Here is a 22,962-nt window from a genome sequence, read left to right as displayed (position 1 = left end):
ACTAAAAAACCAAACCGATGGAACCGAAGCACACCGATAGAACTAAAAAACTAAATCGATGAAATCGAGATAATTCGGTTTGATTTGATTTTTCAGTTCACATCGAAAACTGCTTAGGCCTCCCTGGGTTCATCTCCCGGCTCAGCTAAATTCACAATATCAAAGAAGAAAAAAAGAAAAATGAAGAACAATTTTAAGACATCAAAGTATATGAGAACTTAGAACCTATAAATTTTTGTTTATGACTTGTGAGAGAATATAATTAAATGCAATTTTTTATTTGAGTCAGGGACAGGGGAGTTGCCGTATGATGAGAATATTCATGCTCCACATGTATGTATAATCGGAAAATATAAACATAAAGCAGGAAAACGATATTCAGCAAGTATCAGCATTTTTGGCTTTATGTAACAAATAAAATTCTTTATCCTTCCTTTTCTTGGCCACAATGGGTTGTGACGATCCAAGTTTCCTAATTCATTAATGGATGCTGCCCTTGTGGTCAGTGGTCACTATGAAAAGGCTTAAGCAACCCATATGTAATTGCCATGGCAATCCAACCACCAGCCGTGACTCTTGCTGCAGAAATCCTAACTGGTGAACCACCTAGATAAGCTCCAAAGCTGCCAAAAAGAGCCAATGCCATTAATGTGACGACTGCAATCACCACCATCCTAATAACTTTTTGAGTAAGAAGAATGGCAGGCACCAACGGCACAGAAGACCCACAGAGAAAAGCCAAAGCTGAGGCAGCTGCAGCCTTGTAGGGATTTGTGATCAGCACCTCCTCTCTGCTATCCTCACACGATGTACCAGAACTTCCAGTTGCATCTTTTTTAAGAACTTTCATCATAGGAGAGCTCCCGGGAGTTATAGAAGAAGGCAGCGTTGGCTCGAGTATTACACTTGGCGACACTTTCTCTATCGGTTCACAGATGAGTTTGCCGCGCTGGATATTTTCCAAAGTGTTCACAGCTAAGTTAGTCTCACCGAGCTTGGTTTCTTCCTCATTGCTAGGCTGAGTGGCGGTGATGTCGAGCTTGCTCACAAGATCATCATGCTCACTATTTTTGGAACTACGGTAAGAAGCAATTGCCTTTTCAATATCTCTCTGGGTTGATACAGAAACAAACTCCCCAACAGCCATACTACAGGCACCTGCAAAAGCTCCAGCTAGTCCAGATAGAATCATGGATTGTCCATCTTCTTCTGCTGCACCTACACCAAGCATTAGTGACGTAGTGGAGAGCAAACCATCACTAGCACCTAAAATTGCTGCTCGAAGCCATTGAGCTCGTTGCAGTCTCTTGGCCCTTTGATAGTTATCATGATCAGCCTCTTCAACCTTGTGTTCAACACAAGTTTCTGATATTTTAGGGGAAACCATGGGGAAGGAAGATGGAGATCTAACAATGGGAGCAAAAGTGTGGCAGCAAGGGTTGAGACACACTCAGGGCACGTGGAGTGAATCTAATGCTATGAATATATAATACATATATGATATTAGGTGATGGGAATCTGGGAGGATAATATTTGTTTCCAACATGATCGGGTTTCTTTGGAAATAGCGAAAGCAGATGCCTAGGTGATTCCGTGAAATTTTACTAGGGGCCATCAAGCGTTAAAGTCTAAGATCCGGTTGTCATATCTTATACCAAAGTTTTTCAGTACATTTCTTATTCCTCGTCTTGTTCTGTAACTTCCGTTTGTTCAGAGAAATTTCCTATCACCTTGCTTGATATTGAGTTATAAATGCTAAAATTATTTTTCTGAATAAAAATATCATTTTAAATATAATTGAAAAAAATTATTTTAATATTTTTATAATTAAAATTTATTAAATTTAATTTTTAATTATTTTTTAATACACTCTAACTAGTATATTTAAAAAGTAATTTTCTTAACATTAGTTTCAACAGCATGATAAATAGGATTAAGTCTCTTGCTTCCAACCTTACTTGGGAAGACAGCTGACTAATTAGCCATTTGTGTTTGTATTTAAAATTCTTCTCTCTATCAGAAATAAATTTCTCTTTCTTTTTGATACATCCATCACCGGTTGATGCATTCTTGTGTTTCTAAGTAACTGGATTGTGATCACTTGACGCATCTGTGCTTCAGAAATCCCCTCTTCTTCAAGAGCTTCGTGTCGTAAGCCAGTCTTTTCCATCTATTTAAATGTCATATACTTCACGAGTATGCAACTCTACTCAACTTTACTTTTACAAACAATTCAACAAGTAAAGACCGGCTTTCTCACCCAAAAAAAAAAAAGGACCACGAAGGGAGGCAGCAACAGAGTGAAGCAAAAGGAAGAACTTGACTTTTGTTTACAGACACTGCACACCATAACATTTTTCTCTGATGCTCTTATTAAATTAATGAAACAAATATTAATAACTTCTGAAACAATTTACTCAAAGTATTCCGCTAAGCAAGTCCATACAAAATTAATTGTCTTTCAAGCCTTCGATGCTTCGAAATTTTCCATCCTACACATATATGGACTAGCATAGCACATAATACACTTTAGTCTTTTATTGAAAAAGATGTGTCCAAACTCTTGCACCCTTTTTTTTATTAAGGAAATGAATCTTCAATACCGTTCAGAAAAAAAAAAAAAAAAAATTATGCCCATATACTTAGTCTGATGGCAAGATAACAATAAAAAAACTATGAAAGCTCATCTGTCAAACTATATCACTGGTTGTTGTTCCATGATGAGTTGGTCTGGTCAGGAACACGTCAGAATAATTTGCTGCCATTTAAATTATTTTAAAGCTACCCTTGTGTGGACTCCATTCCATTGATTCAAACTCCAAATCATATATCTATGGACAACAGCTGCACAATTGAAAATTAACATGTGCCGGAACAACAGTTGAAGACTTTCTTCAACCAGGGAATTCAATCAAAGTAAACATTCTCACAGGCATTTAAGCATAAATCATTTGCAAAATTATACAATTAAGGTCTTGGAGTTAATTTTTGTATCAAAGATGAATGACTGGAAAATCCCATGGACATATCACTTTGAAGAGCTATAGCCTTTTGTTTGTTTGTGTAACAGAGGATAACAGTAAAATGAAGGACTTTGATTAAGATGATAAAGATTGAGTTTAGGGCTTCATTAGGTAGAAATATTAATTGGTGTTTTCAAAATGGGGTAAAAAAGGATTAACAAAAATGGCCGTCCAATGGCTGAATTCTGAAAGTACTTTCCAGTATTTATATCTGAATGTGAAGAAAAGAGAAGGAAAAGGAAAAGGAAAAGGAAAAGGAAAAGTAAAAGAAACAGATCAATAAAACTAGGTTTGCACCAAAGATTCCAAAGCAATCACACCTCACACGATGGCAATCACACTCATATATAAAAAGATAATATCTTAAATACATCGTCCTCTAAATATGAAAACACAAAAAGTTACTCCAATTTGATTTAAAAAACTAAGAAAAACCTCATTGCCCAACTCACACAACACAGAGAAGAGAGAGAGAGAGAGAGACCTATTTCCAACTCATCTACAACGGTATGTGCACCCTGGATTTCTAAATAAAAGACTGAACAGCATCAGTTTAAATAAATGCAAAATTAGGATTTTGTTAGCCGAAAGATTCTACAATGTCCCAACAAGGCAACGACGGATTACATCATCTAGACCTTGTCTATTTTCTAATTCTTTATTTCATGTTTTCTTGAGAATCAAAGTGCTTTATAGTCAACTCAACTCATTCAATCCTAAACTACTTGGAATTGGCTAATGGATCCATTTCCTGTGTTTCGCCTGGTTTAGGGCGATCTCTTAAAAAATATCTAAGGCTGCTAAGTCCTTCTTTCACTATTTTCCTCCATGCGATCTTAAGTCAACCCTTCCCTTACTTAACCCCCAACACTTCAATGTGCTAAGATCAAAGTGCTTTATAAACTGATGCTTTTGTGCATCAGGTCAGGACTATTCCACAGCATATACCATTTGTCAACAAGTCAGAAGAAAAGTTACAGATTGTCAATATGAGTCCAAAAAAATGATATCAGGTCTTTGTTGGTAATTCACCCACACAAGGCTATGCTTCAGGCAAAATGACAGAGAAAAATAATTCTGCAATGAGAAATTATTCACACTAGATAGATATCATATAAAGTTGCAATGCTACATGTTATCGAGAATGCTTGACAAGTGCCGTCCCTTCTGTCAAGCGCACTCTACAAGCAAGTAATGCTGTTTTTTAACACACAAGAACCAAGATATATCTCATTGTCAAGAATCATAAAATATTACTTTTAGTATGGAATCAGTACAAATTGTTCTCTGAGCTAGTTGCGGTATTCACAGGTGAACTGCACAAATGTAATAATAGAAGAAGCAAAATTGAATCAGAAATTTGAGGAGACATTACTCATATTCCAACAAAAAGAAATGCAAGAAGGCGGCAAGTTTTTGACTTTAAAGATATCCATCTCTCCTGTCTTGTTCTTCAGCTTCTTTATTAGCAATTTGAACAGATTTGAACCACAAAAATGCCTGCGGGAAACAAAATTGTGAAAAAGGAAAATTCAATCAAGATAAAACTTTCTAAATCGACAACAGCAAAGAGAAAAAAGAAAAATCCAACTTACAGACGTTGGGATGCCGGTAAACGCAAAGAATCCGAGCAATGGAGCATAGAAGATGCTATCGGAATTCAAAATTCCAAAAACAGGCCTCTGATTCACATACTCAAACACAGAACCTATCTGCATTAATTCAATTCAACTCTAATCAGTGAACCAATTTAGGATTTATCAAATTTCAATTCTCTTATAGATAGAGTAGAAATTAAGGAGAAGCTTACTGCAGCAATTGCGGTAATTGCTGAGGCAAGTAAGTAAACAAAGGAGGGAATCTCGACATTCTGATTGGCAGAGTTGGCGTTGCCGCTGCCATTGGTGTCATCCTGAGCCCAAGGAGGGGGCTCATCGGAATCTGGTCTAGCCCAAGAGGGGATGGTTTCGTCGTATTTGCTGGAGTTTGCTGAACCTTCAGTTGCTGCAACGAGAAACGTACGAGAAAATTTCCGGCTTCCACAAGTTCTTCCCGTGGGTTGATCAAGATTCAGTATCCTCCGTCTAACACCCACAAATGTAATGGAATATGAAGCACGGATTAAGTTAGAATTGCACGAAAACAACAAATTTGCAGCCATGGAAGTGGTTTCCTTCTCTAACCAAGGAGGAGGGAGGACGAGCTAATGGTGAGCTGCTCAGCCACACGTAAGCTTATCACTTAATTCTATCTTTTTTCTTTTTCTTCTAATGATAAATTGCCAAATTAAGCTTATCGGTTAATTCTACACTATTTTTTTTCTTTTAGATTTGTAAATTAAATTTTTATTTTTAATTAATATATATATCCTAATGAAGAGAAAATTGATTTTCATAATTATGATCAATTAGATATTTTTGATAGTTTAATTTTAATGAATTAAATAAAATTATTTACAATTTACCTAATTTAATTTAAAATTATAATCAATTTTATTTAATTTAATTAAAATAATTAAAATTAAAATGATTGATTTTAATTTGAATTTTATAAAAAGGTTGGAATTCTTTTGTTATATTTTGTTTATACTGTACTTTAATAATTTTATTATAAATATTAATTAATTATAATAAATTTTGGGTGATTTTTATCATAATAAATGACAGTAAGTTCATCGTACACAACGACTAGATTCTCGTGAAATGGGTGATGGTTGCCTCAAAAGACGAGAAACAAGGGAAGAAATGATTATGAATTGTGAGTTAGGCTTGAGTTGAAATGGAGGCGTATGATTTAGCACCAGCTATCATACTCATAGTCATCAAAGTGAATTAGCAAACATAGCCCTTGCACCACATCCCATCATCACGGGGATAGAGAAGCTGGGAAATGCCTCTCCTTTTGCACCGAAATGGGTAGGCTCTTAGTCAAATAACGCACTCGATTACCTGCCACACTATCTCCATCTCCATCTTCATCATACTATAAAATAAAACACTCATCATTAATACATAGATTCTGTCTTATAATCATACCGAGGCATTCATCATTTCTACCCTTCTTGTTTCATTAAAGTTAGTTACTAGCCGTTATTTACAGCCCTGTGTTTACATTTTATGCACCGAATTTTTCAGGTTTGGATCATTTAGGGTCTTTTTGACACCGAAATTAGAATTGTTATTAAAAAAATTATTTTTTAAATATATTAATTAAAATATATTAAAAAAAAATTAAAATTAAATTTAATAAATTTTAATTATAATAATATTAAAATAATAAAATAATTTTTTTAATGATATATAAAATAATACTTTTATTTAAAAAAAAATAATTTTAACTTCATAAATTGCCACTTAAATTTAAATTTATCTATATTACTTTTTTTTATTCACTTTTATCCACTATTTTTAAAAAATTATTTTATTAAAAATTATTTATCATTTTGAAATGTTTTAAATTTAAATTATTTTTATTGAATATAATTATTATTTTCATAATTTTCTAAATTTTATCTTATTACTTTTATTTTTCAATTAAATAAAATAAAAAATAATTAAATTAAAATAAAAAATATTTTAATAAAATTTATATAATTTAATTATTTTATTAATTGCTGTATAAAAATCTTAATGACAATTAAAAGTCAAACTAACGCGTATAGACGTAAATTTATCTTATTAATAGGTATCGAAAAAACGGTGAAATAACAAAGGCAGTTGCAAAAGTTTAGCACAAAACTAAATAAAAAATAACTTAATTGTAAATAAATTTATTTTATATTATTATTATTATTATTTTATTAATTATAGTTTAATTTTTAAAATTAATAAAACTCGTTAAAATTGATATATGAATTAATCCGACTAAGAATGGAGAGGAAAAAAATCAATAAAAAAAAAATGCGGCATATGCTATAATATTGATTTACACTTGAATCATGATCATCTCCCTTTTATATATATATATATAATCAGAATTGTCATATGCTGTGTGTTTTGTCTGAATCGGCTAATGCCAAATTATATAGGGAAATTTAATATTTAATTCTTAAATTTTAATTAATATTATAATTTAATTCTACATTTTAAAAATTAAATAATTTAATTTCAAAATATAATATCAGTTAAAATAAATAAATAAATAAATCATACATCAAGAATTATATTTTGAAGTGCATAAAATGATATTAATATTCTGCTATCGAATAAGATATCAGCGAAAATCATTCTACATAAATTTTTAATATTTTTAAAATCTAAAGCCTTATAAATCCAATTAAAAGATATTATCAATTATCTGAATTCATCACAAATCTAATTATTATTATCGAAAAAATACTCAAACCCACTTAATTTTATATATTTTAATTAATAATTTACGTAAATTTTATTTATTTTTATTAATAATTTATATTATAAAATTTTAATAATTTTATAAAATATTTAAATTCTAGTTTATTTAAAATAAAAATATAAAATTTATAAATATTATTATAAAAAAATATATTTTATGTTTTATTAAATATTTATATAAACGGATTTGGATTATAAATCTCAACATATAAAACCCGAACTCAATTTTAACCTATAACGAGTACTATTTTTTAAATTAAAATTTTATCTTAAATTAAATTATGTACTATCTAAACCTGTTATATTAAGATTTAGTGGGATTGAATCCTTGCAAAAACTTGATCTTTCCCTCCCTACCCATATATGGATACATTCAGCTTAAAATCTGAGATAGTAATGATTTTTATGCAATAAAATAATTTAATCTTAATTAAATAATTTTTAATAAATTTTATATATTTAGAATAATTTAAAATGATAAAATTTATTTTGAATTTTATTATTTAAAATAATTGATAAATAAAATAAATATATTTATTTTTATTTACAAAAATAGTGTATTTTAAGTAAGATTGCTTTAGATTATTAATAAAAAAAAATTCAGTACATAAAAAGTTCATTTAAAATAACTTATTCTTAATTTAAAGAAAATTAAATTCTGTTTTATTTAAAATTCAAAATTTTTTATTTTTAGACTTTTAAACACACTCATTTTACCTTGTCTAAAATGATAAAATCTCTTCCTACCATTTTTAGTTCCATTAATTAATCATTTTCTTTTTTTTTTTTTAAATAGTTTCTGTATAATCTATCTATATTTGTATATAATTGTGGTGAAAGTGCCTTAAAATAATGATAGCCATGAGATGATAATGGAATTGCAGGTTATAAACCATGATGAGAAAATCTTGGGCAATTTGGGATAATAATTTCATGGCAGATTCCTCCCTTTTGATGCTTATTCTTGATTTGTACACTGAACCCTAGATGATCCATTGCCAGATCATTTATTCACATCCCATGTGGGACTTATAGCCGATTTCCAATTAAATTACAATTCCCAATCTCAATCATTGGATTTGGGTGTCATTAATTACCTGCATTTGTAATCCAAATTATGAACAAGTGCTGCACTGCAAGAAAGCAATGGGTATATTTTAATTTCAACTTTAATATATTAAAATCTAATCAATAGAAGGCAATCTCCTCTGTTATACGAAATTATGGAAACAACAAGAATATATGCATGTTTTTGGCATTAATTCAATGATTTAATATTAATTCTTGTGTGAGTTTAGAAAAATTTTTATTTAAATTGATTCGTCGTAAATTTAAAATATAATATCTATATAAAATAAAATTTATATATAAAATAAATAAAATTTATATTAAGTTCATGATATATTTTGTTGTGAGCAGTATTATTAAATTTGATTTGAAGATTTGAAGATTGATCTGGTGAAGGAATCGAGTAATGGATTAATGGTTCAACTAGTAGGTTAATGGTTCAATCAATAGTTCATTAAAAATTAATTAAATATATATAAATTAATTAAATATAGCATCTAAAATATATAAATAAAAAAATAATTAATTAATTAATTTTATATTATTTAAAATATTCATTAAGTTATATTTAATAAAATTTAATAGTATTTTCAAATTTTATATAAAAGTATTAAGTGATATAACGTGTAATTTTCTTTTTAATATTTATGAAATATTAAGTATATGTTAAAAAAATAAATATATTAAAATAAAAAAAATAATTACCAAGTCAACTCTATTAATTTTTATTTTAAAGACTTTTTATAAGATTTTGAGTTTAATTCTCTATATCAATAATTAAAAAAAAAGATTTTATTGAATAATTGAATCGATTGAGTCAATTAGGTTACACCGATTTACTGGTTCAATCACCAAGTTAGTCGAGTCACGCTGAGTTATTTTTTTATCTAGTTCAATTACAAACTCAGATCGATTTAAAGGCTAATTTATCGATTCACCGATTTCAGCTGACCGATTCGATTCGAATTTAATAATTATAGGTGTCTGGTTTACTATTCCTAGTCTAATAAAAAAGGGATGGCAGCATAATAAAGGAGGAGCTCCGGAAATTGAGGGTGAATGGCCAAGACAAATCCAAGTATGGAATAGAGGTGGGTGGAGGAGGAAAGAGGGGCGGCTGGTTGCCTTGTGAGTTTGGGAAGATTATTAAATGTTTAGGGTCTACCTGTGGGTCTGTTTTTTGAAAAATTTTTATTTAAATTTAATTTATTATAAAAATAAAATATAAATATTTATAAAATTTATGTATTTAATAAATATATTTCATTATACAATTTATCTCATCTTAGATTTATAGTAAACATATCTAAATATATATATATATATATATTTTTTCATGATAAGAAAAATCCATATTAATCTTCCTGTTAGTTTGCTCTAAAAGCAAAGCTTTCTCTTTCTTATAAAAGTGGCATCTATGAATAATGGGTCACTATTTACTAACGTTGGTTTTCCTTTTTTTTTTAATAAAAAATAATATATCCCATACCCATCCCATCCCTGGCAACCTGACAGTATATGCTCTCTTTTCTGCATACCAATTATCATTGTGTGTGTGTGTGTGTACCATTTTCTGTTCTTCCTTTTCATGGATTACTGATTGTGCATTCTTCCATTTTACAACCAAAAACAGAATCCCAACGCTTCCTCCTCAACACACATTAACATTTGGGAAAATTTGATGATGACTACTTCACTCTGTTGCCGTCGCAGCAGTCGGTGGTTTTGCATCTCCAATCTTTTGTTGCTTTCTGTTTTTGTGGGACAATTTGGATTTTGCTATTCTTCTAAGGTCCATCCATCTTATTGTTTTCTAAGTGTTTGGATAATTTTTACAGGTCCCTGTCCCTGGATTTTTCATTCTGTGTTTGGATTGCAGGCTTATGTTGTTTATATGGGAAGCGTAAGTACTCAAGACCACCCAGACCACATTCTCACCCAAAACCACCAAATACTCGCCGCTGTTCACGGTGGAAGGTCTCCTCTTTACTCTCTGTTCTCTTTTCTCTGCTTGATAATTAACTCCCTCATCTCCATTATTGATAGCTCTTGTTGTGTGTTGGGTCATACAATAGCATTGAACAAGCGCGTGCCTCTTACCTTTATAGCTACAGACATGGCTTCAGGGGCTTTGCTGCCAAGTTAACGGACAAACAAGCTTCCCAGATTGCTAGTAACTAGCTCATATAGTTCTTCTTCTTCTTTTTTAATAATTATGGAGTGTTTGTTAAATTTACAATATACGCATAAATTTTTTTTGCAACAGAGATGCCAGGAGTGGTCTCTGTGTTTCCCAATTTGAAAAGAAGGCTACACACCACTCACTCTTGGGATTTCATGGGTCTTGTGGGTGAAGAAACCATGGAGATTCCAGGACACTCTACCAAGAACCAAGTTAACATTATTATTGGTTTCATAGACACAGGTGAGAACGCTCTTTTTACTCTCCAATTGCTTCTTCTGCTATCTATTTCTCAATTGAATGCCCATCATACATGCATCTTTCCATCAAATGCCAAATTTCGACTTGTTAGTGATTGGGATCCTTGAAATTCCATCCTTGCCTTATTAAATGCAATATGATGCGATGCATCATGTGTGCTTCAAAGGGTTAAAAAGTTTCAAAAAAAAGTATGTTCTCTCTAATCATCATCTGAATCAGGAATTTGGCCTGAATCTCCTAGTTTTAGCGATGACGACATGCCCCCAGTGCCAGCCAGATGGAAGGGACAGTGCCAATCAGGAGAAGCGTTCAACGCTTCATATTGCAACAGGTTCACTTCATACTCTGCGCTATTTCTCTCTCCCTCCCCTCCCTTTTCTTTAATGGATGGATCAATCACATGGATATTTATTAGTGGGGAATACTTAGTGTTGGTTAAAATGTATAACATAGGAAAGTGGTTGGAGCAAGATACTATATGAGTGGCTATGAAGCTGAAGAAGATTCAACCGAAATAATGTCATTTAGATCTCCAAGGGACAGCTCTGGTCATGGTAGCCACACAGCGTCAATTGCTGCTGGTCGTTATGTGTCAAATATGAATTACAAGGGGTTGGCAACTGGGGGAGCTAGAGGTGGTGCACCAATGGCCAGAATTGCAGTGTACAAAACTTGTTGGGACTCGGGTTGCTATGATGTTGATTTACTTGCTGCCTTTGATGATGCAATTAGAGACGGGGTTCATATCTTATCTTTGTCTCTGGGTCCAGATGCCCCACAGGGAGATTATTTCAATGATGCCATCTCTATTGGGTCATTTCATGCTGCTACTCGTGGAGTGTTAGTAGTTGCTTCAGCTGGAAATGAAGGAAACGAAGGTTCTGCAACAAATCTCGCCCCATGGATGATTACAGTTGCTGCCAGTTCAACAGATAGGGACTTTGCATCTGATATCATATTAGGAAATACTGCTAATTTTTCGGTAATGCTACTTTCTTCTCATTCAAAACTTTTCCTGTAAAGGACAAAGCCTTATTTGTTCAAAGTCATGAAATAGGGTGAAAGTCTCAGTCTCTTTGAAATGAATGCTTCTGCAAGAATCATCTCTGCCTCTGAAGCCTATGCCGGATACTTCACTCCTTATCAATCCAGGTGAAGAACAGGTACTCGAAAGCCATTGCAATTTGCATTGAAGTGCATGAGGAAACTTCAATTTATTTTTCATTTTCTTATCTGTTACTGTAGTTATTGCTTAGAGAGTTCCTTGAATAGTACTAAAGCCAGAGGGAAAGTCCTTGTCTGTCGACATGCTGAAAGTTCAACAGAATCAAAGCTGGCGAAGGGTACAACAGTCAAAGAAGCTGGTGGAGTTGGGATGGTCCTTATTGATGAGGCAGATCAAGATGTTGCCATTCCCTTTACAATTCCCTCTGCTATTGTTGGAAGAGGGATGGGGAACAAGATTCTATCTTATATTAATGGCACACGGTTTGTTTTCACTTCTCATAATAGGGACTCGATCTTTGTGTTCAAGTTTATCCAATTTTGTGATCAGGGCCATTCCACCTTTGTGAACAGAAAAGCAATAGCAAAAATATCCCGAGCAAAGACGGTTTTGGGATCTCAGCCTGCACCTCGAGTTGCAACATTTTCTTCAAAAGGACCCAATGCTTTAACCCCTGAAATTTTGAAGGTATATTCTCAACAAGAGAACTGGCATTTGTAATTATTAGTTCAAACCTTTTTCATGTTTTATTGATCATTTATTTTTTTTTCATTTTTACCTTTTGCTTTGTAGCCTGATGTCACAGCTCCTGGACTTAACATCCTTGCAGCATGGTCTCCAGCAGTTAGGAAAATGCATTTCAACATTCTTTCTGGAACTTCCATGGCCTGCCCACATGTAACAGGAATTGCAGCCTTGATCAAAGCAGTTAATCCTTCTTGGTCACCATCTGCCATCAAATCTGCAATCATGACTACTGGTAAGTTCCCATGTCGCTGACTACTCTCATAATTTTAAGAGATGCTCAAAGGGATTACAACTGAATGGATTTTTGTGCGTGCTTATACTGTTGAAATGGCCCCAATATTCTTGGATTTGGTTGAGCAAACAGCTTGGCTTGCGTTGCCCTCTCTTTGGCTTCATATGGTGCTCAACCTTGAGCCATCAACCCATTTATCCAGTCTTTATTCTCTTAAATAGAATTCCAGAGCTTTGCTCTCCGTGAGATAGAATAAGTTACTAAAGTATAAATCTTTTGTTCAAGAACCTTCTAATAAAATATTGATTACTGATGGAAATTGCAGCTACTATCCTCGATAAAAATCTCAAACCCATTACAGCGGATCCTAGTGGAAGAAGGGGTAATGCATTTGATTATGGATCAGGTTTTATTGACCCAACAAGGGTCCTTGATCCCGGTCTCGTCTATGATGCACAGCCAACAGATTATAAAGCTTTTCTCTGTTCAATTGGTTATGATGAGAGATCACTGCATTTGGTTACGAGAGACAATAGCACATGTAATCAGACTTTGACAACAGCTTTCAGCCTCAATTATCCTTCTATCACCGTCCCGAATCTTAAAGACAACTTCTCTGTAACTCGAACAGTGACGAATGTTGGCAAACCGAGAAGCATTTATAAAGCCGTAGTTTCTAATCCTGTTGGAATCAATGTCACTGTTGTGCCAAAGCGACTCATCTTCAACAGCTATGGCCAGAAGATTAAATTCACTATGAATTTCAAGGTGGCAGCTCCATCAAAGGGCTATACATTCGGGTTTTTGACCTGGAGAAATGGAAATACAAGGGTCACTAGCTCAATAGTTGTTCGGGTTGCATCTTCCAGTATGGGGTTGATGAGATAATGTGGCTTAATTTGCATTTATATTGGTTAAGGAGGTTTGAGATCCTCACAGCCCTAAACAAATGTTGATGCCGAAGTACCACTGACTTCATAAATCGACAGTAACGTGCCATTATATATTTGGATCAAACAGGCTGCAGAATTATTCTATGATTATTTTGTTAAAAAGGATAATAAACAATGGGAGTGTATATATAAATTCAAGAATTATTTTTTCATTTTTTTTTTTGGTTTTCTTCTCCATTTTACACTTCCTTCGTGGCTAGATTATATTTCAGTGAGGTGGGAATACTTTTGGATAGTTTTGAAACTTGATCAGATTTGCATGTGATAAAGTTCTCATTAGCTACCACCGATACTTTGTTCCTCTTCTATTGGTTTGGTTCAGCCTGAAGGGGCACTGCGTTGTAATTTCTTGATCATTTGTATTAGGCTTTCTAGGAAAGGCAACCAAAGTAAAATGAAGTAATGGATGATTCTCTGCTGCAATCCAACGTATAGCCGATTCTTGCTTGAAATCTCTCTATATAGATGATTACGAGCTATTACTCCACAGCTTACGAGGTCTTGAATTTTATGCACTACTTTCTTTGTCCTTTGTGATCTTATGTTCCCTTCATGGAACCTTGCAAAATTTTTTCTAATGGATAACAGTTATCTCGAGTAACTAAGACATCAAAAATAAACTATTTATGGCAAAAACATTGCAAGATCTGCAGATTTTAAAGCTGCATAAACAAGATCATATATTGATACCGACTCTGAATTAACATATTTAAAAACAATTGCAGACATGTTACCATTACATAAACAGAAAAGGGCACTAATTACACGTCTAAGAGCTCATCTTCCAGGGACTTTGTTAGACCTTCCAGAGCTAGCTATCAATTGCATAATTTAACATCATTAAAGTATGTAATGCATAATATACAAGTGCACCAATCAATAATCACCAAGAACCAATTCTTAAAAAAAGAAGAAGAAGAAGAAGAAGAAGAAGAAGAAGAAGAAGGTGCAGATATAAGGAATTAGAGCGATACAAACTCATGAGGATGCACTTCTGAAGGATCAATTAGACCTTCTAACACAACCAGCTGGTCTAACAATGCAAGTTTCTCATCTTCAAGAGTCTTAACCTCCTCTTCAACTACCTTCAACTCTCTCCCAAGACCAAAGCTTTCTTCCTCCAACAGCAAATATTTCCTTCTGAGCGCACGATATTCATTTCCTGATGAAGATGAGTCAGGCAATGAATCTGAATTTGACCTCTCCTGTTGCTGAATCAGTGGAGAGCCTTCATTCTTCAAGCTCCTTTTGGAGGCCCTCTGGCTTGTTCTTATAGGGCCCTGTGCCTGTCGGGTGTCATTACCTTGTAATGGGATCAAGGAAGTCCTAGAGGTTGAGGCTTTCTTTTTGCGTGGCTTGGAGTTAGTAATTTCCCCTGATGGTGGCATCCTTGGATCTTGCATATTTTTCACCAGCAGTACTGCATGATCAAAAGCAGAAGAGCTTAAGAAGAATTTCAACTGTTTCTCAGTGACCAAAAGACTACAGCCAATTAATATCAGAAACCAAATGGACAGACAGACATAGGGAAATATGAATTGCATAGATTTAAACATATCAGAAGCGTCGTCCTCATAAAGATTATTAGTATTGAAGACATCAGTAAGATACTAATAATGAAGATAAACCCTTATCTTGTTCCTGAAATTAGTTCATCATCTGATTGGTGAAGTCGCTCATAATCATAGAGGTAATCATATTGACAAGAACTATGACAAACAATAAAAAGAAAAGGAATACCTAAAATCATTGAACACCAGACAAAATCCATAGATTAGGCATCACCGGATAACAACAAAAGTCAATTTTGAGGTTGTAAGGTATTGGCAGGGAAGAAAAATTAACAATTGAGAGGATAGAGAAGAAAATTTAAAAAAGAACAAGAAACCTTACTCGATTTGGACATGTAAGGAGTGGGTGGGTAACCGGAGCTTCAATTCGTTTCCCTTGTTTTTTCTCGATTATGCTTTTCCTTTCTGTAGAGTCGGAGGAGAAGATGGCGGTAGGGATACGTTTGGGGCGGTGGTGTTAGGGTTAGAGAATGAGAGAGGACAGACCGAGAGGCTAGAGAAGCGAGAACAGCTTGGGCTTGATGGCTTCTATATGTATAAAAATACGGCGACGCACTAGAGCCGGCAAATGCCGAAACGATGACGTTTTAATTGTTTGGACACCCTCGACTCAGTCACAGCACAATAAGCAACGACGAAAGCTTATAATTTTTAGTATGATATTATTTATTAAATTATAATCTAAAAACTAGTGAGAAATTAAGAAAAAAAAATTGAATGAAAATCAGCAATAATAATATTTCAAATTTATAAAAAAAAAAAACTAAAATGTTAATTAATATTCATGACATTGTGAAGACAAATGAAAATGATATATGGAATTATGGATTAAGCAAATTTATAATTTATAAAATTAATATTAAAACAATTTACAATGATGCGTTCATACGTGTATGATGTGCATGTGCTGCTCTAATAAAATCATTATCTGCAATAAGAAGTTGAATAAAGAGAGAAGCATAGTTCATTAACACAGCTCAAGGCGACTTTCAAATTTCAAGTCTTTTTTTAACACTCTCTTGTCGTTCAAGTTAGTTAGGGTTACGGAGTAAAAGCTTGTTTAATTAATTTAATTTAATTTATCATTAAGTGTAGTTTCTACTTAACTTGGTCAATTTTATTTAATTAATTTCTTAAACGGAGAAAATGCTTTCCAATATTTATTTATTTATTTTGGCTTATAAATCATGGTTTATAAGGTGGTTAGTTGTATTTTTTTTATGGGTACTAATTAATTTATTTTCTATTTAATTAAAGTATATTTAAAAATTATTTAACAAATAATTAATATGTACATGTTGCTTTAAACTTGAAATTGACCAGGTCAAAAGTAATATTGGACCGATTAATATATAGTTTTAGGAACTTGAATTGGCTTAAAACTTGGACAGGGTATTGATTATGGTTCTTTCTCCCATTCAACTTAAACCAGATTGTAATTCAAATTGATAGTTTGAACTAATGGTTTGATATATTCTAGTTATGTTTAAAAAAAAAAATTATTTCAATAACGAAATCATTTCAAAATAAAATTAGCTAGAAATTAAACTGAAACTATAATCACCTCAAACCAGCTTAGAATTGCAAAGAACTAGCCTCCCTATTTTGATTCAAGTTTTAATTTGAAATCATTAATTTTGATCCAAAATTAAACAGAGACGAGTTATAGCCAGTTATATATATATATATTATTACTACGTTGTTTACTTACCTCAGAGCTAGGCTTGAGAGTAGTGGGGGATGCCATGGTGGATTATAAAAGTCACAAGATTGAGAAGGGATAGGATGATGATGGAGGAGTATATAATTTAGTTTAATATATGGTGGGAGATGATTCATACCCCTCTTCCTGCTTCCATATCTGTTACTGAACCTTGCATGCATATTTAATCATGCATTTGCATAAGCCGAAAAGGATACATATTTATAAAATCTTAAAAGAAAAGAAAGAAAACATACAAGGCCGATAGAGGAGCATGACGGACACAGAGCTATCTTCTAATTAAGTTAATCATACATAATGAGGACAGCAAATCATCAACTGTCTGATTCCTATAATTTGTTTACTTTTGAATTGGACTGTTTAATCCTCCAACGGCATTAAAATAAGAAAAAGGAAAAAGCATAAAATGACGAAGTCAGACCGCGTGGCTTAATATTATTCATTGCTTAAAAAATTCAACAGAAGAACAGTAATAAGACCTAAAAAAAAAAATAGTATTTATGTAAAGAAATTAAAAGGTGATGGAACCTTCAACTTTGTCTTCCTCTTCTTCTCCTTCGTCTTCCTTCGTTTTGGTGAGAGTTTTAGCATTGCTTACCTGAAAAATTTATGGATCTGAGAAGAGTCCTCACCATCATCACTGTTTTATACATTAATTTAGCAGTAACTTCCCCCTCCCTGGCTCAGAACTCGGAAACATCACACTATGAGTTTGGTCCATTCAACAGTACCTACTACAACACCTTCGCAGTCCTAACTCCTGCTACAATCAGCAACAATGCCCTTCAGGTCACTCCTGATTCCGCCGGTAACTTCACCCTCGAACACAGGTCCGGCCGCATATTCTTCAATCAATCTTTCACTCTTTGGGAGGAACAACAAGGAGGAGCTACAAGGGTGGTTTCCTTCAATACTTCATTCCTCATCAATGTCTATCGGGTTGATAACTCTTCTGTTCCTGGAGAGGGCTTAGCTTTCCTAATAGCACCAGACCTCAGCCTTCCATCGAATAGCAGTGGACAGTACCTGGGTTTGACCAACTCCACCACCGATGGAGATTCCTCTAATGGCATCGTAGCCATTGAGCTTGACACCTTCAAGGAGGATTTCGACCCGGATGACAACCACATGGGTCTTAACATCCACAGCATCCGCTCTAACAAGACCGTGTCGCTTTCCAAATTTGGCATCCAGATCTCTCCTGTAGGAACCAAAGTCTATATGGTCTGGGTTCATTACGACGGCGTCAAAAAGGCACTGGATGTTTACATGGCGGAGCAAGGAAGCGCCAAGCCCACTACTCCTGTGCTGACTGCGGATCTAGACCTCGGAGCTCTTGTGCATCAGGAGTCTTACTTTGGCTTCGCAGCGTCTACGGGAAGTGCCATCCAGCTCAACTGCGTGCTTGCTTGGAATTTGACAGTTGAGCTGCTGCATTCCGCCACCCCTAAGAATGGTGGTAATGATGATAAACTAATTAAGATCTGCATAGGTGCTGGGGTGCCTGGATTGGTGCTATTACTGATTGGGGTAGCAGGGTTGACCTACTATCTGCGGAAGAAGAGGGCGGCTTCCGGACCCAACCTACTTGGAGCGCTTAAGAGCCTGCCAGGAACTCCGAGGGAATTCCGATTCAGGGATCTGAAGAAGGCGACCAACAATTTCGATGAGAAGAACAAGCTTGGTCAAGGTGGTTTTGGAGTGGTGTACAAAGGAGTGCTACCGGACGACAATGTCCCTGTCGCTGTGAAGAAGTTCTCTAGAGACAACCTTAAGGGTCAAGACGATTTCTTGGCTGAGCTTACCATCATTAACCGTCTCCGCCATAAACATCTTGTCCGATTACTAGGTAAACTTTTTTTGTAACCCATCATCCCCATCTGCCTAGCAAGAAATTTACTTTTTCATATTTATTTATTTATTCATTACAAGCCCATAAATTTGGAAAATTGTCTAGTCTTCCACTCTTAATTAGTAATTCTAATCCAAGCCCTACCAGTTGAAAGCATATTCATGATATATAACACTGTTCATACTCGGTCTTAGTTTAATTTTTGATGTCCAAAACTGACGAGAGAGAATTCTAGCACAAGCTTGAGCCTGACCTTGACTTGAATTTTTTCACGTGCCAGGAAACCGAGAGGTTAACAAATGTGTTGCCTAGGCAGAAATTTTTCACGTTTTAGTACCTCTTTAATTTCATACGACATGAACGTTGTTAACATTATATATGCAAATAACGTAAAATGGATTTGAAACTGGTAGTGTTCTTCTGTATCTGAATCTGCTGATTATTTTTAAATAATGACGATAGGGTGGTGCCACAAGAATGGGATGCTACTTCTGGTGTATGACTACATGCCAAATGGAAGCTTGGATAAACAAATATTCCATGGACCTGAAGAAAAGAACACCCTGGAGTGGAAGCTCAGGCATAACATCATAGCTGGTGTAGCATCTGCCCTGCACTATCTCCACAACGAGTACGACCAGAAAGTGGTGCATAGAGACCTCAAGGCCAGCAACATCATGCTCGATTCCAACTTCAATGCTCGCCTTGGAGATTTTGGGCTGGCTCGTGCCTTGGAAAATGAGAAAACCTCCTATGCAGAGCTCGAAGGAGTGCCTGGTACTATGGGCTACATTGCCCCTGAATGCTTTCATACGGGCAAAGCTACCCGCGAGTCTGACGTCTATGGCTTCGGTGCGGTAGTTCTTGAGGTGGTGTGCGGGCAGAGACCATGGACCAAGATCGCTGGCTTCCAGTTCTTGGTGGACTGGGTGTGGTGGCTGCATCGTGAAGGGCGTATTTTAGAGGCCGTTGATGAGAGGCTCGGCAATAATTACGATGTTGAGGAAGCCCAAAGGCTGCTGTTGCTTGGGCTGGCATGCTCCCATCCTATTGCTAGCGAGAGGCCTAAAACACATGAAATCTTTCAGATGATATCAGGATCAGTGGCAGTGCCCCGTGTCCCACCTTTCAAACCGGCTTTCGTGTGGCCGTCGGCGACAGGCCCTGATGTCAGCGGCATCACGGATTTTACGGCTGATACAATTCCTATTACATCTGATTGGACGCCTCAAAGCGTTAGCCCTCAGAGTTACGCCGGGGGATATACAAACAGCTCTTTCGCCTAGCAAAGTCAATTAATTCCTTAAATTTCGCCAATGATTCCTATTTCCTATTTCTCCTTTCAAATTGATTTTGAGATCTTATTGACCATTATTTGGAGGTGGGTGTGCACGTGTGCATTTGGATCAATGGAATTGTATAATTTTTTTTTTTTTTAAAAAAAATTGCCAATTGATTTTCCTGTATTTGAGTTGAGAGACCAAAGTTCCTATTAAAAAAAAAAAAAAAACTAACATCATGGAAAAGTATGCATTTTGCATTGATATTGAATTTTAGACTCATCACTAGCCATTACATTTTTCATACGATTCATTCAAAACAATAAACCAGAAACCCTCGCAATATTTTCGAGGATTAAGTAAGTCTCATTGTTGAATTAGGTAGTTCGACATATACTTTATATCCAGGTTATTTTAGGAATCCAAAATGATGGTGCTGCAATTGTCCAATCTTATTCATTAATGTGAGGGCTGGACACGTACGAGTTCAAGAGCTTCCCCAGCGTGCAATTTTGTGGACTGTCGGAGCTTTCTATAATATTCATAAGAAAAAGAGGTGTAGAGACGTGGGTGTTCAGAGTCCACAAGTTCTGCCGGAGCTTCCACTGCTGCCTCTGCTCTTGGTCCCAACATGAATGAAGCAATTGAAACTCGAATTGTTGCTTCTTTGCATTGTACTCGATGCTTCACATTGCAAAGCCTTCCATTGCTCCACACCTTTGGTCATATTTAAAGAAGCATTTAATCAGACATCTCCAAGATTGACAGATTGCATATATATAAAACTAATTGTTTGTATATATATATATATATATATATATATAAAGCTACCGTAGCAACATCTCCAAGATTGACTAGGAGGGTGCCTGGCTCCGGATCCACAACCACAAATGTTCCAGACTTGTCCATAACTTCAAGTCCGCCAACATTTTCATCATCTTGAAGTATAGTCAAGAATCCAGAATCTGTGTGAATCTGAACTCCAGTGGAGCCTACAGTTTCAGGAGTGAAGTTATACTTGTTGATCCTAAATTGGCAAGGCCATCCCTCAAACAAATCAGTTCTAATCAATCCCATGCTTTGAGCCAACTTCCCAGCTAAATCCATGGACAGCTCATGAACTGCTTTAGCATACATCTCTATGACCTCTCTGGTAACAATTAGAAATCGATCGATGAAAAACTAAAGAAAAAATAAAAGTAGAGCTTAATTTCTACGGAAGAAGAAATTAAGAGAGTACCTTTGATGAGGAGAGGCATCCAACTGGGAGCAGAAGGTATGCACAGCTTGGGAAGAGCCCAAGTCATAAAGACCCAAGGCCTCGTAAAGAGGATTGGTCTGGGAGGGTGCTACATAGCCGCTGCCTGATATTACATCTGTGTTGCGCCTCTTGATTTCCATGGGAAGGTCTAGCAGAGATCTCACAACGTTCTTCATCTCCGACATGAGAGCTGAGGGTATATTGTGGTTCACAATTCTGAAACAACCCCACTCCTCGCATGCTTTTCTCAGTCGCTCAAACTGTCCTGGAAAATCTTGCAGATCTATCGTTGGAATACCACCTTTCTCCATCTATATTATGTGAAATTTGATTTTGATTACACCTCTTCTGTTCTTCCTTCTTCTTTCCTCTTCCCTAAATGGCCGTCTCTTGCCAAAGCCACCTAACCTGCGGCCAAATTTGCATTATTATATATAGAAAAATTTATAATTTAGTCTCTTCGTATTATCAATAATAATGATTTAATTTTTAAATTTTAAAAATTAAATTACCTAATTCTTAATTTTTTGTTTCCGTAAAAAAAAAAATATAAGCCTCTCCGTCCTTTTGCCGCGAGTCTCTCTAATCTCAATGGCCATAGATATATTTTAATTTATAAGGATAAATTTTAATTTAATTTTAAAATTTAGTAAAATTTACAATTTAATTTTATATTTTTAAAATTAAATAATTTAATTTTTAAAATTTAATAAAATCTATAATTTAATACTTTAAAACTCTCTCGAGTTATCATTAATTTAATTAAAATGTTCTTATTTTTATTTTTAATTAGAAAATAATTTAATCACTAAAATTTTATTTGTAAATAATTTAATCTTTAAAATTTTATTTTATTCATAATTTAGTTCATATATTTTTTAAAATTTAGACTCATTAAATTTAAATTATTAAAATTTAAATTAATTATTTTAAAGTCTTTAAAAATTTTAATTAATTACAAAATCATTCAAATATTTTAAAAATTGATTCTTAAATATTATAACTATTTATAAATAAATCTTCATAATTTTATAAAATTTTATTTATATCATTATTATTTTAATAATATATAAATAATTACATATTTATCAATTTATAATACTCATATATTATATTGTTAAATATATAAAAAAATGAATATAAGCACAAATTTTTATTAAAATAAATTTTAAAAATTAAATTATTTTCATATTAAAAATAAAATTAAAAGTATTTTAATATTTTTATTAAATTTATTAAAAATTAAACGCAACTTTAATGGTAGGGATAAATTTATAGATTTATTAAAATATTAAAAAATAAATTACTTGGCTTTAAAACTATATATACTAATTTATATATTTAACTAAATTTTAAAAATTAAATTACTAATATAATAAAATTTTAAAAATTAAATTATTTTCGGATTAAAAACATAATTAAAGATATTTTGAATTATTGATTTTATCAAA

At 33.8% G+C, this 22,962-nt stretch overlaps 6 protein-coding genes across 8 annotated transcripts; 2 read left to right on the top strand and 4 right to left on the bottom strand.

Annotated features, from left to right (window-relative positions):
• Window positions 1–295: 295 nt before the first annotated feature.
• LOC110654512 (vacuolar iron transporter homolog 2.1) lies at window positions 296–1,709 on the bottom strand. Its single transcript, XM_021810533.2, has one exon. It carries the CDS (start codon window positions 1,385–1,387, stop codon window positions 503–505), a length of 885 nt encoding a protein of 294 aa, XP_021666225.2. The 5' UTR covers window positions 1,388–1,709; the 3' UTR covers window positions 296–502.
• A 2,544-nt stretch (window positions 1,710–4,253) lies between these two features.
• LOC110654568 (uncharacterized) lies at window positions 4,254–5,289 on the bottom strand. 2 transcript variants are annotated; one of them, XM_021810595.2, is made up of 3 exons: window positions 4,834–5,289; window positions 4,623–4,735; window positions 4,254–4,523 (listed from the first exon to the last, which is right to left on the bottom strand). In XM_021810595.2, the coding sequence occupies exons 1-3, from the start codon at window positions 5,182–5,184 to the stop codon at window positions 4,376–4,378; spliced, it is 612 nt and encodes a 203-aa protein (XP_021666287.2). In that variant the 5' UTR covers window positions 5,185–5,289; the 3' UTR covers window positions 4,254–4,375. The 2 variants fall into 2 exon arrangements, with proteins under 2 accessions (XP_021666287.2, XP_021666288.2); XM_021810596.2 differs by having other exon boundaries at window positions 4,619–4,735; window positions 4,834–5,283.
• Window positions 5,290–9,903: 4,614 nt separating this feature from the next.
• Window positions 9,904–13,976, top strand: LOC110654565 (subtilisin-like serine-protease S). The gene is made up of 11 exons (XM_021810592.2): window positions 9,904–10,235; window positions 10,323–10,420; window positions 10,519–10,616; window positions 10,710–10,868; window positions 11,106–11,217; window positions 11,340–11,868; window positions 11,944–12,038; window positions 12,132–12,374; window positions 12,465–12,579; window positions 12,685–12,871; window positions 13,197–13,976. The coding sequence occupies exons 1-11, from the start codon at window positions 10,125–10,127 to the stop codon at window positions 13,757–13,759; spliced, it is 2,310 nt and encodes a 769-aa protein (XP_021666284.2). The 5' UTR covers window positions 9,904–10,124; the 3' UTR covers window positions 13,760–13,976.
• A 500-nt stretch (window positions 13,977–14,476) lies between these two features.
• LOC110654566 (uncharacterized) lies at window positions 14,477–15,934 on the bottom strand. 2 transcript variants are annotated; one of them, XM_021810594.2, is made up of 2 exons: window positions 15,718–15,934; window positions 14,477–15,244 (listed from the first exon to the last, which is right to left on the bottom strand). In XM_021810594.2, exons 1-2 carry the CDS (start codon window positions 15,728–15,730, stop codon window positions 14,787–14,789), a joined length of 471 nt encoding a protein of 156 aa, XP_021666286.2. In that variant the 5' UTR covers window positions 15,731–15,934; the 3' UTR covers window positions 14,477–14,786. The 2 variants fall into 2 exon arrangements, with proteins under 2 accessions (XP_021666286.2, XP_021666285.2); XM_021810593.2 differs by lacking the exon at window positions 15,718–15,934 and adding an exon at window positions 15,565–15,711.
• Window positions 15,935–17,606: 1,672 nt separating this feature from the next.
• LOC110654563 (probable L-type lectin-domain containing receptor kinase S.5) lies at window positions 17,607–20,436 on the top strand. Its single transcript, XM_021810590.2, has 2 exons — window positions 17,607–18,967; window positions 19,433–20,436. Exons 1-2 carry the CDS (start codon window positions 17,728–17,730, stop codon window positions 20,254–20,256), a joined length of 2,064 nt encoding a protein of 687 aa, XP_021666282.2. The 5' UTR covers window positions 17,607–17,727; the 3' UTR covers window positions 20,257–20,436.
• Window positions 20,437–20,486: 50 nt separating this feature from the next.
• LOC110654564 (2-oxoglutarate-dependent dioxygenase DAO) lies at window positions 20,487–21,919 on the bottom strand. The gene is made up of 3 exons (XM_021810591.2): window positions 21,491–21,919; window positions 21,082–21,400; window positions 20,487–20,967 (listed from the first exon to the last, which is right to left on the bottom strand). Exons 1-3 carry the CDS (start codon window positions 21,820–21,822, stop codon window positions 20,710–20,712), a joined length of 909 nt encoding a protein of 302 aa, XP_021666283.2. The 5' UTR covers window positions 21,823–21,919; the 3' UTR covers window positions 20,487–20,709.
• Window positions 21,920–22,962: the final 1,043 nt, after the last annotated feature.

The sequence above is a fragment of the Hevea brasiliensis genome, chromosome 9 (genome assembly GCF_030052815.1).
Source record: "Hevea brasiliensis isolate MT/VB/25A 57/8 chromosome 9, ASM3005281v1, whole genome shotgun sequence".
NCBI classification, from domain to species: Eukaryota; Viridiplantae; Streptophyta; class Magnoliopsida; order Malpighiales; family Euphorbiaceae; genus Hevea; species Hevea brasiliensis.
The sequence above is the reverse complement of the archived record's forward strand: the minus strand, read 5'-3'. Positions and strand labels throughout refer to the sequence as shown.

Bases quoted from the DNA above. Each gene is read 5' to 3' on its own strand.
- LOC110654564 (XM_021810591.2), bottom strand. From the start codon at position 21,822: ATGGAGAAAGGTGGTATTCCAACGATAGATCTGCAAGATTTTCCAGGA. The intron at 21,401-21,490 runs GTACTCTCTTAA...AATTGTTACCAG, and splicing joins GATGCCTCTCCTCATCAAAG to AGAGGTCATAGAGATGTATG. The intron at 20,968-21,081 runs GTAGCTTTATAT...ATATGACCAAAG, and splicing joins ATCTTGGAGATGTTGCTACG to GTGTGGAGCAATGGAAGGCT.
- LOC110654566 (XM_021810593.2), bottom strand. From the start codon at position 15,595: ATGGATTTTGTCTGGTGTTCAATGATTTTAG. The intron at 15,245-15,564 runs GTATTCCTTTTC...TTGATCATGCAG, and splicing joins CTGGTGTTCAATGATTTTAG to TACTGCTGGTGAAAAATATG.
- LOC110654568 (XM_021810595.2), bottom strand. From the start codon at position 5,184: ATGGCTGCAAATTTGTTGTTTTCGTGCAATTCTAACTTAATCCGTGCT. The intron at 4,736-4,833 runs GTAAGCTTCTCC...GAATTAATGCAG, and splicing joins CAATTACCGCAATTGCTGCA to ATAGGTTCTGTGTTTGAGTA. The intron at 4,524-4,622 runs GTCTGTAAGTTG...TGTTTCCCGCAG, and splicing joins GCGTTTACCGGCATCCCAAC to GCATTTTTGTGGTTCAAATC.
- LOC110654565 (XM_021810592.2), top strand. From the start codon at position 10,125: ATGATGACTACTTCACTCTGTTGCCGTCGCAGCAGTCGGTGGTTTTGC. The intron at 10,236-10,322 runs GTCCATCCATCT...TTTGGATTGCAG, and splicing joins GATTTTGCTATTCTTCTAAG to GCTTATGTTGTTTATATGGG. The intron at 10,617-10,709 runs GTAACTAGCTCA...TTTTTGCAACAG, and splicing joins ACAAGCTTCCCAGATTGCTA to AGATGCCAGGAGTGGTCTCT.
- LOC110654512 (XM_021810533.2), bottom strand. From the start codon at position 1,387: ATGGTTTCCCCTAAAATATCAGAAACTTGTGTTGAACACAAGGTTGAA.
- LOC110654563 (XM_021810590.2), top strand. From the start codon at position 17,728: ATGGATCTGAGAAGAGTCCTCACCATCATCACTGTTTTATACATTAAT. The intron at 18,968-19,432 runs GTAAACTTTTTT...TAATGACGATAG, and splicing joins ACATCTTGTCCGATTACTAG to GGTGGTGCCACAAGAATGGG.